Source organism: Coregonus clupeaformis, chromosome 35 (assembly GCF_020615455.1).
Source record: "Coregonus clupeaformis isolate EN_2021a chromosome 35, ASM2061545v1, whole genome shotgun sequence".
NCBI classification, from domain to species: domain Eukaryota; kingdom Metazoa; phylum Chordata; class Actinopteri; order Salmoniformes; family Salmonidae; genus Coregonus; species Coregonus clupeaformis.
Window position 1 is genome coordinate 24,016,973 of NC_059226.1, and position 13,367 is coordinate 24,030,339.

Below are 13,367 nucleotides of genomic sequence, written 5' to 3' on the forward strand. Positions count from 1 at the left end.
GCTGGGGGGGAACAGGGGACACCATGCTGAGGGCTGGGGGGAGGAACACGGGGCACACCATGCTGAGGGCTGGGGGGGAACAGGGGACACACCATGCTGAGGGCTGGGGGAGGAACACGGGGCACACCATGCTGAGGGGCTGGGGGGGAACAGGGGACACACCATGCTGAGGGCTGGGGGGGTGGGTGACAGGGGACACACCATGCTGAGAGCTGGGGGGTGGGGGACAGGGGACACACCATGCTGAGGGCTGGAGGGGGGACAGGGGACACACCATGCTGAGAGCTGTGAGGGGGGGGACACACCATGCTGAGAGCTGGGGGACAGGGGGCACACAGACAGGTATATCTGGCCTCCCCGTCCTGTTGTATCAGCCCTCCACAGATAATGACCACTTCATTAAAGACTCATTTAATGGCCAACGCCAGTCAGACACTGCACACAGAGAGACAGGAGAAAGGAAGGAAAGAGGAGGAGTGAGTGTTGTTAGGCAAAATAATAAAGAGGAGTAGAGATGGAGGGAAGTTAGAGACTGATAGGTGTAGGTTGGCATGAACGTAAGGGATACATTAATTGTTGCAATAGAGTGAAGATGAAAGCAAAGCAAGTGTTTGTGTGTTTGTGTGGGCATATTTCTGTGTGTGTGTGTGTGTGTGTGTGTGTGTGTGTACTGGAGGGGAGTGGGGTTCAGAGGGATTTGAGGGGATCTAATTAGCAGACAGATGAACTGTGTGGTGTTATATCAACAGGTCCCGGACCGGAACAAAGATAATTACACCTTAATTAAATATGACCAGCCGGTCCCTGCACTTCCGCTCAGTCATGGAGGGGAGGCAGCAGGGGCTGCTATGGAATTGAGCCTTCCTCCTAGCTCAATAACAGGTGTCTCTGCATGCATGCACACGTGTGAGTGTGTGCGTCAAATAAAATTGTATTTGTCCCATGCTTCTTATACAACAGGTGTAGACCAACAGTGAAATGCTTACTTCCCAACAATGCAGAGCGAAAAATTTAAAAATAATATACAAATAATAACACAGGGAATAAATACACGATGAGTAACGATAACTTGGCTATATACACGGGGTACCAGTACCGAGTCAAGGTGCAGTGTGTGCATCTAAAATATAATCCTCAATTCTGACAGCCAGAGTCTGAAATAGCCTGTTTTACCCTATTCTGATTCCTGAGTACCCTATTCAGAGTTAGTAGTGCCCTCATTAGTATATCGAGCGCTAAAAGGGCACTCATGAGAGTGCTTGCAAAGCGTTGCTGGATCAGCATCCGATATGCTTAATTACACTGAGAGACATCTCCTGTAATAACCCCTGTCGCTCCCAGAGAAACAGGCTTACCATTGTTGCTGCGCAGTGACCTGCCAGAGATCCCATTGGTCCCTATGGGGTGGTGACCCCCGGTCCCGTCCACTCCGCCTACCTCTCCGGGCTGCTTCAACAACTCTGTCAAGGCCCTGCAGAGAGAAAGACAAAGACAGGTGTTAGGTTAAAGGTCACCCGTCAGTAAGACTAGAGAGCATTGTGTCAAATCGATTGAGATCACCATAGAATAAACTCCTTCTAGAACATCACATCAAATGGAAGTGTGCTGCTATCATTTCCTAATCTGTGTGATTTGATCACAATAAAATAAAATAAAATACAATTTTATTTGCCACATGCGCCGAATACAACAGGTGTAGACATTACAGTGAAATGCTTACTTACAGCCCTTAACCAACAATGCATTTATTTTTTAATAAAAAAAGTAAAATAAAACAACAACAAAAAAGTGTTGAGAAAAAAAGAGCAGCAGTAAAATAAAATAACAATAAGGAGGTTATATACAGGGGGGTACCGGTGCAGAGTCAATGTGTGGGGGCACCGGCCAGTTGAGGTAGTTGAGGTAATATGTACATGTGGATAGACTATGCATAAATAATTAACAGAGTAGCAGCAGCGTTAAAAGATGGGGTGGGGGTGGGGGTGGGGGGGCAGTGCAAATAGTTCGGGTAGCCATGATTAGCTGTTCAGGAGTCTTATGGCTTGGGGGTAGAAGCTGTTGAGAAGTCTTTTAGACCTAGACTTGGCACTCCGGTACCGCTTGCCGTGCGGTAGCAGAGAGAACAGTCTATGACTAGGGTGGCTGGAGTCTTTGACAATTTTGAGGGCCTTCCTCTGACACCGCCTGGTATAGAGGTCCTGGATGGCAGGAAGCTTGGCCCCAGGGATGTACTGGGCCGTACGCACTACCCTCTGTAGTGCCTTGCGGTCAGAGGCCGAGCAGTTGCCATACCAGGCGGTGATGCAACCAGTCAGGATGCTCTCGATGATGCAGCTGTAGAATCTTTTGAGGATCTGAGGACCCATGCCAAATCTTTTCAGTCTCCTGAGGGGGAATAGGCTTTGTCGTGCCCTCTTCACGACTGTCTTGGTGTGTTTGGACCATGATAGTTAGTTGGTGATGTGGACACCAAGGAACTTGAAGCTCTCAACCTGTTCCACTACAGCCCCGTCGATGAGAATGGGGGCGGGCTCAGTCCTCTTTTTTTTCCCAATCATCTCCTTTGTCTTGGTCACGTTGAGGGAGAGGTTGTTATCCTTGCACCACACGGCCAGGTCTCTGACCTCCTCCCTATAGGCTGTCTCATCATTGTCGGTGATCAGGACTACCACTGTTGTGTCGTCGGCAAACTTAATGATGGTGTTGGAATCTTGCCTGGCCATGCAGTCATAAAAGCCCTCTTATATGTGATGTCCATTGGTGTGTAAAACAAACGCTTTAATCATAGTGTAGTATAGTACTGACCGCTGGAACTTTTCAAAGAAATCGGTTTAATTTAAATGGTACATTTGTATTTGTATTTGTATGTATTATGGATCCCCATTAGTTCCTGCCAAGGCAGCAGCTACTCTTCCTGGGGTCCGGCAAAATTAAGGCAGTTATGCAATTAAAAAAAAAAATTCAATACATTCATAACAGATTTCACAACACACGAAGTGTGTGCCTTCAAGCCCTTACTCCACTACCACATATCTACAACACAAGATCCATGTATATGTGTGTGTATAGTGCGTATGTTATTATGTGTGTTTATGCATGTGTCTGTGCCTATGTTTGTGTTGCTCCATGCCTGCTGACAGCTTAGCTGGCTAGACATCAGCCACGGCTAGTACGTCATTACTGTTGTGATGGGAAAGAGGGTTAATATGTGGGCCGTGCTGACAGACTGAATGACAGCTGGCATAGACAAGGACAAAGTCCCGCTGCCATGCTGAAATATTGTCTTTCTGTTTTTCATGCTTTTCTTTTCACTGGTTGGGTTTCTCTCTAAAATGCCCTCCAGTCACACATTCAGCAGTGCACAAACAAACACTACTCCTTAACTCATTACCACCAGTTAGTTTCTGTCACCACCAGTTAGTTTCTGTCTTGCTGGCTAGTTTCTGTCTTTCTGGCTAGTTTCTGTCTTGCTGGCTAGTTTCTGTCTTTCTGGCTAGTTTCTGTCTTTCTGGCTAGTTTCTGTCTTTCTCTCATCTCACTCATTCCCACTTGGCTAAAGCATTTCTCTCTCTTTCTCATCCTCTCTCTGTTTTCATTCTCTCAGTCATTGCTGAGGGTGCTGTTATTGTGGAGTGCTGGTTGTTCTTCCTCCTCAACACAGCCGTCAGCTCTCTGAACCCATATTCTAACCCCCCAGGACTGTCACATCTCCTAGCTAATATAAAGATGGAAAAGTATGATGTGATCTGATAACATTGCAACACTTTTCAGAAAAATTCCCAGAGCCCTCTCTTAGGCGCAGACATTACAAGGGCAAGGAAATGTTTAAACCACGATGGCAGCCAAATGCCCTAGCGAATCCCATGCACAGATACCACAGCCACCCGGGATCTGTCTCTTTTATCATAAGAACCTGGGAAAAGGGTTTGGTTGGACAAGCCAGTGTTCCGCAAACACAATTCTCGGGGCTGACAGAACTATTTCCCTGGGTGTTGTTTCAAACACGTTCTCTCTGCCATAATGTTACAAAGGAAATTGTGTTAGACAGCTCTGCCAATCCTACTGCAGTGGTCAAATGTCAACTACTTAGAAAAAAAGACCAGATTTAGAAAATGCCATTTTATCATGTGGCTTTGTACATTTCGAAAAGCCCTTGTAGTTTGTCACTGAAGGTGTTCATTGAGGCATTAGTCTGTTTAGTCTCTCTCTCTCTCTCTCTCTCTCTCTCTCTCTCTCTCTCTCTCTCTCTCTCTCTCTCTTTCTCTCACCCTCTCGCTCTCTCTCTCTCTCATGTTGTGCCACTTTGTTAAGAGAGGGGGCAACATTGTTTTCCAGATTCCATACATTATGGGGGTTATCTTGAGGTTGCATCAGATAAGGCCACAGAAGAGACTCATTTGCAGTTTAATTACTTAAAAATGGATTGTGCACTGTAATACAAGAAAGGAAATGAATCGATTAATGAATTAAAGATAACCATAAAGTTTTGTGCACCCTCATCAGCAGTAGTGTGTCAGCAGAAAGGAGAAAAGTTAAATTGGGAAAGTTTAAGTTCGACCTGAGGGGCTTTACTGTATGAGGCAAGATCTTGGAAATTCTTGAGGCGTATCGTTTCTATTTCCTCCAAATGCTGGTTGGTCGGTCCTGATGATTATGACTTATTTAATACTGCAGTGTCTGAGGTTTCCACAGGTTTGACTTGTCAGTTGCTATGAGTGACATTTGAAGGGAAAGAACACGTGAAAAAATGGAAAGGTGGAAACTCGGCACCTAATGGGCTGTTAAAATATGGTTACAAATTCAAAGAGTTTTAAGCCACTGTGCAAACGTGTTTTGGCGCACCAATTAAATATGGATGGTAATTACATCAAATGGATTTCACAATCTATCCATCATCTTCTCAACCAAGCGCAAATCTTGGCTGTGAGCAATCAGTGATCATTCAGTGGTTTATAGAAAAATATTATCTTAAATCATGCTGATGTTTGCACAGCATGTCAATTTAGGGGGACAATGTGGCCCTTTATTAAACTGCCACAATTCAGTAAAGTAATTATTAAGATTCTTTTGTATTAATTACAGATGTAAAGCCTTGAACACGCCTTTTGAAAGTCCCCCGACTAGGTCCTCACGCTACATGAAGCTAATGAATCTGGCTGTGCTGTCTTTACCTAGAGGGAGCATTAGAGAAGCACCTAGAGGTAATGTGTCGTGTGAAAACGTCTCCTGTCATTAAAACACAGCTATTCTAGGAGAGGTGAGGTGAGGACTTGTTTACGCCACAAACAACTAGATTGAATCATTGAACGAAGGACATAGGCTCAATTATTTAGAAAGATTTTACACTGAGTTAAGTTTGTGAGTTGCTTCACTCATTGATGGATGCTACAGTATAGTGCATGCAGGTTTTCAGAGTAAAAGGAATTAGACTGTAACAATGTCTGATACTCAAAGCTGGATTCCTCTGGTATTGTTCAAGCATGAATCTAATTATGCTAATGATAATTTATGTTGTGATTTCAACCATCTGTAGCTAATTGTTTTGTTTCTTGCTGATGCACTACACAAGAACAAAGGCATGAGGCAACACTACTTCTACTCCTGTTCTTCTCCTTTTCACAAAAAAGAGAGATAAATTCTATTCAATTATAAACGGCTCTGGGATCGGCATGAAGGTCCTGTTACTCTGAGATTTTCTCATCACCCTGGTGGAGGCAGTGGGGGGGGTTCAGGTTGGAGTTGAGGCCTGCCTATCTTCACTCCCTGTGGATGGTAAGGGTGAGGCCTGCCTATCTCCTCTCCACTCCCTGTGGGTGGTAAGGGTGAGGCCTGCCTGTCTCCTCTCCACTCCCTGTGGGTGGTAAGGGTGAGGCCTGCCTATCTCCTCTGCACTCCCTGTGGGTGGTAAGGGTGAGGCCTGCCTATCTCCTCCCCACTCCCTGTGGGTGGTAAGGGTGAGGCCTCTCTATATCTTATCCACTCCCTGTGGGTGGTAAGGGTGAGGCCTCTCCCTGTGGGTGGTAAGGGTGAGGCCTGCCACTCTCCTCTGCACTCCCTGTGGGTGGTATGGGTGAGGCCTGCATATCTCCTCTCCACTCCCTGTGGGTGGTAAGGGTGAGGCCTCTCTATCTCCTCTCCACTCCCTGTGGGTGGTAAGGCCACAATCAAAGTGAGTGGTGTGTATTAGTTCATTACCACCAGACAGCTGGAGCCCACTGAGCAGAATAGGCCTGCTGTGACCCCCTGCAGTCTCAGCCAGGAGCCAGGGTGTCTCACTGTTACCTCCAGCTGCTGTCCACTTCTGTACAATACAGTAAAATAAAATAGAATTCAGATTTAATGATTTAGTTTATTGTCCTTTCAAGGCGGAAATTGCAGTAACTTCTGTGTGTTTATATCACCTTTACTGTCCACTGCTTTGGGGTCTGTTTGAACCCCTTTGTTCTTGACACTGTAGGGTCTGAATCACCACCACTGTCACACCAGGTTAGTGTGTTTTTATTTGCCTCTACCATCCACCACTAGCTATAGTGTTTGTTAATACACTTTGTCTTCTTTCTACGGTGGGGTTTTATCTGTGGCACCCCACCTCGTGTTCAGTCCACCGGGGTTGTTATGACGACACCCCACTGAGTCACCCCTAAATCCCACTGAGGGTGTGCTGCCGAGGCTAAGTGTGGGTGGGGACCTTGAGCTACCAGAAAAGTTTCCCAAACAAAAAGATAAAATGAACCCTCCAGCGCAGAAAACAAATTCTGGGCTGCATGGTGCGACAATGGCTTGGTTTACATTATTTCGGTCCCTAAGTGACACCATAGCGCCCAACAACTAGCTTCACTCACCAGGCGTGAAAGTTTAGTCATTTTGTACACATTCCTCATCTGTAGCTCTGCTCTTTCTTTATTTAGGTTTTCGGAGCTGACAGAACCAACAGTTCTCCCTAAACCCTGTCTCCCTTGATCAATAATTCAGGCTGTGCCTCCCTGGTGCTCGCTAATGGAGGGATGTAGTAGCAGAATAGACACCCTGTGTTTTGGGTTCTGAGTCTCCCACCCCACGGTGGTCAGAGCTGAGTACCCTCTCACCCAGGGAGGCTGACGCTGCAGCTGCCACTGCCAGATAGTGAGCCCCAGCAGTGTTAGTGCTTGCAGCTGCCTGCCACTGTCTCCCCTATTTTGGTATTGGACCCGACAGCTGCCAAATAGTGCCCCTTAGCATGGCTGTGTGATTATGCCAGGGTATGTTTATGTTTGTGTGTTCGTATGTGGGTGGGCATGACTGTGCTGTCTGCAGTGGCCTAGTTCCCTTCCGAGGAGTTGTGTGTGTGTGTGTGTGTGTGTGTGTGTGTGTGTGTGTGTGTGCACTCTATGTGAAATATGTGTAGTATGTATAGTTGCTGAAGCTACTTCTCTTCAACTCCTCAACACACACACACACACCATTTGTTACACCATTCATCATTCCTTGGATGAAAAGTAATTCCAGCACCACACACTTCATTCACATTCATCCATTGGATAGGCTGGACTCTGGAGGAGCACCTCTTAGATCAAGCCAGGCTTTGCGCAATGATGTCATGGGAGCTAGGGTTTAATATTTTTCCGATATTTTACAAATGTTCCATTCTGAGAATAAATCACTTTTCTTCCAGGTAACCCGGTATTTTCCGCCAAAACCGGAAGTGTCATTCAAAAGCATTATAAAGCATATAAATAGGCCTGTGTCTGGATTTGATTAGAGCTTTGATCGAAAATTCAAGCCTGATGCTTCCTGAGCCTTATGAGCCATACATTAAATACATTTTATGAGCCCTACATTAACGACATTTAATGAGCCCAAAATAAAAATGATTGTGCCGTTATCCAATACATAGGCCTATATGATATAGGCTACTGCACATTACGCACGTGTCACGCCCTGACCTTAGAGATCACCTGTATTCTCTGTTTGGTTAGGTCAGGGTGTGATTTGGATAGAATCTAGTTATTCTATTTTTATGTAGGCCGGGTGTGGTTCCCAATCAGAGGCAGCTGTCGATCGTTGTCTCTGATTGGGGATCATACTTAGGCAGCCATTTTGCCTACCTTTAGTTGTGGGATCGTGTTTCTGTTTAGGTGTGTTGCTGTTAGCCTTTAGAACTTCACGTTCAGTTGCTTTTGTTATTTTGTCAAGTGTTTATTTAAATAATTAAAACATGTACGCATACCACGCTGCACCTTGGTCCAATCCTTTACACAACGAATGTGACAGAACATCCCACCACCAACGGACCAAGCAGCGTGGCCAGGAGGAGCAGACACCCTGGACACATGTGGGGAAGACATTTTGGACATGGGAGGAGATATTAGCCGGTAAAGGACCCTGGGCGAAGGAAGAAGCCCAGGCAGGAGAGGATCAACGGCGATGACCGATGGTGCCGACCGTGAAGGAAGCACGAGAGAGGGGGGGCACATGGAGCAGAAGGAGGCCCTGAAAGGGCTGACTGTGGAGGAAGAGGAGGCCGCTGTTATAGAGGCCCTCCAAGACATGCAGCTCAGCACTCTGAGAGAGGAGATAACTACCTTACGGGGGCTGATAGCGAAGAGGGAGCAGGAGCTCTCCCTTCAGAAGGAGGCGCTGCAGGAGGCCCACAGGGAGAAGGAGTCAGTGGATGCACGGAGAGAGGAGCTGGCTAGACAACAGGAGGAGCTGAGAGAGGAGTTAAGCCTACAGCAAAAGAGAACGCAGTCCTTAGAGCAGAGGCTGGTGGAGCCAGGTTTCAGAGTAGAGCCAACTCCCCGCACTCGCGTTAAGGAGCATGGGACCATACAGGCACCCTGTTATGCTGTGATACGCACTGTATCTCCAGTGCGCATTCACAGCCCGGTGCGCTTGATGCCCGCGCCCCGCTCTTGCCGGGCTAAAATGAGCGTTCAGCAAGGACAGGTTGTGCCTGCTCCTCGCACCAAACCAGTGGTGCGTGCCTCCAGTCCTGTACGGCCTGTACCTGCTCCTCGCACCAAACCAGTGGTGTGTGTCGCCAGCCCGGTGCGCCTCGTACCTGCCCCTCGCACCAAACCAGTGGTTCGTGTCTCCAGTCCTGTACGGCCCGTACCTGCTCCTCGCACTAAACCAGTGGTGCGTGTCGCCAGCCCGGTGCGCCTCATACCTGCTCCTCGCACCAAACCAGTGGTGCGTGTCGCCAGCCCGGTGCGCTCCGTACCTGCTCCTTGCACCAAACTAGTGGTGCGTGTATCCGCTACGGCCCGTGCCTGCTCCTCGCACCAGACCAGTGGTGCGTGTCTCCAGTCCGGTACGGCCTGTTCCAGTGCCACGCACCAGACCTCCAGCGAGGGTCCTCTGCTCCACTCCGGTGCCAGAGTAGTCCGCTCCACCGGTGCCTAGTCCAGCTCCGGTCAGCTGCTCCAGTCCGGAGCCATAGCAGTCCGCTCCACCGGTGCCTAGTCCAGCTCCGGTCAGCCACTCCACTCCAGTGCCAGAGTAGTCCGCTTCACCGGTGCCTAGTCCAGCTCCGGTCAGCTGCTTCACTCCAGTGCCAGAGCAGTCCGCTCCACCGGTGCCTAGTCCAGCTCCGGTTATATGTTCCCTACCAGAGCCGGGGCAGTCCACTTCACCGGTGCCTAGTCCAGGTCCGGTCGTCTACTCTTCCTCCATGCCGGAGCCATCTGCTCCACCGGGGTCCGAGCCGGAACCAGACGTCAACCCCTCTCCAAGATCGGGGCCTCCCACACTAGGGTCCATGGTGCATCGTGGGAGGACTGAGAGGGGAAGCATCGCGCCGGAGCCGCCACCGAGGCTGGAAGCCCACCCGGACCCTCCCCTAATGAGTCAGGTTTTTGCGGCCGGAGTCCGCACCTTTGGGGGGGGTACTGTCACGCCCTGACCTTAGAGATCACCTGTATTCTCTGTTTGGTTAGGTCAGGGTGTGATTTGGATAGAATCTAGTTATTCTATTTCTATGTTGGCCGGGTGTGGTTCCCAATCAGAAGCAGCTGTCGATCATTGTCTCTGATTGGGGATCATACTTAGGCAACCATTTTGCCTACCTTTAGTAGTGGGATCTTGATTCTGTTTCTGTTTAGGTGTGTTGCTGTTAGCCTTTAGAACTTCACGTTCAGTTGCTTTTGTTATTTTGTCAAGTGTTTATTTAAATAATTAAAACATGTACGCATACCACGCTGCACCTTGGTCCAATCCTTTACACAACGAACGTGACAGCACGACAGATAAACATAAAAGCCCATAGATGTAGCTAGCTATATGCTCTCTTGGGTAAATACATGAAACTAGCTCCTGTAGGCTAATCTTTTTGAGTGTGAACTGTATTTGTCACGAACGTCTACTAAGTGAGTGGACCAAGGCGCAGCGTGCGATACGAACATGACTTTATTAAATCAAAGTACTCAATACAAAACAACAAACAATGACGAATCGTGAAGTCCTCAGTTACAATGACTGATACGGAACAAAAACCCACAACACTAAGGTGAACACTGACAGTTTAAATATGGCTCCCAATCAGAGATAACGAGCCGACAGCTGACACTCGTTACCACTGATTGGGAGTCACACGACCAAACAAGGAAACACAACCAAATACAACACAACCAATACCAAACACAACCAAATGAACACACCCTGGCTCAAATACACAGTCCCGGAGCCAGAGCGTGACAGTACTCCCCTAAAGGCGCGGACTCCGACCGCGCCACACCCCAAATAGGGGAGGGCTGGGTGGGTGTTGCTCCTCGGAGGCGGCTCCGGCTCGGGCTTGACCACCACCCTACTACAATCCCCCGTAGTGCCCCCCAGTCCGATCTGACCCAGTTAGCTGGATCAGGACTGCCGACGCGCACCCCTGGCTTGGCGCGTGAGGCAGGAATGGACCGGACCTGGCAGACGATACGCACCCTTTGCATGGTGCGTGGAGCCGGAACAGGCCTCACCAGGCTGAAGACTCGCATCCCTGGCTTGGTGCGAGTAGCAGGAATGGGCTGAATCCGGCTGACGACTCGCACCCTTGGCTTGGTGCGAGTAGCAGGAATGGGCTGAATCCGGCTGACGACTCGCACCCTTGACTTGGTGCGAGTGGCCGGAACAGGCTGAATCCGGCTGACGACTCGCACCCTTGGCTTGGTGCGAGTGGCAGGAACAGGCCGGGTTGGGCCGGCGACGCACACCGTGGACCTGGTGCGTGGAGCAGGGACCGGCTGGGCTGGGCTGACGACGCACACCGTGGGCCTGGTGCGTGGAGCAGGGACAGACCGAGCTGGGCTGACGACGCACACCGTGGACCTGGTGCGTGGAGCAGGGACCGGCTGGGCTGGGCTGACGACGCACACCGTGGGCCTGGTGCGTGAAGCAGGGACAGGACGAGCTGGGCTGACAACGCACACCGTGGGCCTGGTGCGTGGAGCAGGGACCGGCTGGGCTGGGCTGACGACGCACACCGTATGCTTAGTGCGTGGAGCAGGAACAGGCCGGGCTGGGCTGGCGACGCACACCGTAGGGTTGGTGCGTGGAGCAGGAACAGGCCGGGCTGGGCTGGCGACGCACACCGTAGGCCTGGTGCGTGGAGCAGGGACCGGCCGGGCTGGACTGGCGACGCACACCGTAGGCTTTGTGCGTGGAGCAGGAACAGGCCGGGCTGGGCTGGCGACGCACACCGTAGGCTTTGTGCGTGGAGCAGGAACAGGCCGGGTCGGGCTGGCGACGCACACCGTAGGCTTTGTGCGTGGAGCAGGGACAGGCCGGGCTGGGCTGGCGACGCACACCGTAGGCTTTGTGCGTGGAGCAGGAACAGGCCGGGCTGGGCTGGCGACGCACACCGTAGGCTTAGTGCGTGGAACAGGAACCGACCGGGCTGGACTGGCGACGCACACCGTGGGCTTGGTGCGTGGAGTAGGAACAGGCCGGTCCGTACTGGGAACACACACCACTGGCCTTAACCGGGGATCAGGAACGGGCCGGACCGGACTGGTAACACACCTCAGTCTCTCACGCCGTGCCTCAACTACTTCCCTCCCTCTACTCGCCAATGGCTCCCGTAATCCGGTAGCCTTCTCTCCACGTCTCCCCTGTGGCAGCCTCCTGCTGCCCAGCCGCCCAAGCCATGTGCCCCCCCAAAAACTTTTTTGGGGTTGCCTCTCGTCCTTCCGACGATGGCCCTGCTGACGCCGTTGCTCCTCTCTCAGTCGCCTCTCCACTGTTTTACTCCATGGCCGGCGATCCATCCCATCCAGGATTTCCTCCCAAGTCCAAGACCCTTTACCATCCAAAATCTCCTCCCATGTCCAGACCCTTGGCTCCTGGACACGCTGCTTGGTCCTGGTGGGTGGGTTTTTCTGTCACGAACGTCTACTAAGTGAGTGGACCAAGGCGCAGCGTGCGATACGAACATGACTTTATTAAATCAAAGTACTCAATACAAAACAACAAACAATGACGAATCGTGAAGTCCTCAGTTACAATGACTGATACGGAACAAAAACCCACAACACTAAGGTGAAAACTGACAGTTTAAATATGGCTCCCAATCAGAGATAACGAGCCGACAGCTGACACTCGTTACCACTGATTGGGAGTCACACGACCAAACAAGGAAACACAACCAAATACAACAAAACCAATACCAAACACAACCAAATGAACACACCCTGGCTCAAAATACACAGTCCCGGAGCCAGAGCGTGACAGTATTACTGTACTGTATTGTATTATACTGTATTACATGGACTGGAGTTACACACCTCATTCAAACCATGATAAAGCAGGGAGAGAACATGCGATTCTGGTGCAGCACATGTGGCCTACAAAGTTACAAGTATAGGCTAGCGAATTTGATTAATTGTTTTAAATATAATAGGGCCTATTTGTATAATTAGTAGTCTGACGCATATACAGTGGGGAAAAAAAGTATTTAGTCAGCCAACAATTTTGCAAGTTCTCCCACTTAAAAAGATGAGAGAGGCATGTAATGTTCATCATAGGTACACGTCAACTATGACAGACAAAATGAGAAAATAATATCCAGAAAATCACATTGTAGGATTTTTAATGAATTTATTTGCAAATTATGGTGGAAAATAAGTATTTGGTCAATAACAAAAGTTTCTCAATACTTTGTTATATACCCTTTGTTGGCAATGACACAGGTCAAATGTTTTCTGTAAGTCTTCACAAGGTTTTCACACACTGTTGCTGGTATTTTGGCCCATTCCTCCATGCAGATCTCCTCTAGAGCAGTGATGTTTTGGGGCTGTCGCTGGGCAACACGGACTTTCAACTCCCTCCAAAGATTTTCTATGGGGTTGAGATCTGGAGACTGGCTAGGCCACTCCAGGACCTTGAAATGCTTCTTACGAAGC

General features: G+C 49.5%; 1 protein-coding gene across 3 annotated transcripts in view; it reads right to left on the minus strand.

Annotated features, from left to right (window-relative positions):
• Nucleotides 1-13,367, minus strand: part of LOC121550893 (protein shisa-8-like) — a 95,233-nt gene that overhangs the window by 54,243 nt on the left and 27,623 nt on the right. For all 3 annotated transcript variants that reach the window (XM_041863313.2, XM_041863312.2, XM_041863311.2), the window contains exon 2: nucleotides 1,356-1,471. In XM_041863313.2, coding sequence (XP_041719247.2) covers nucleotides 1,356-1,471 — 116 coding nt within the window. The remainder of the gene's footprint in view (nucleotides 1-1,355; nucleotides 1,472-13,367) is intronic.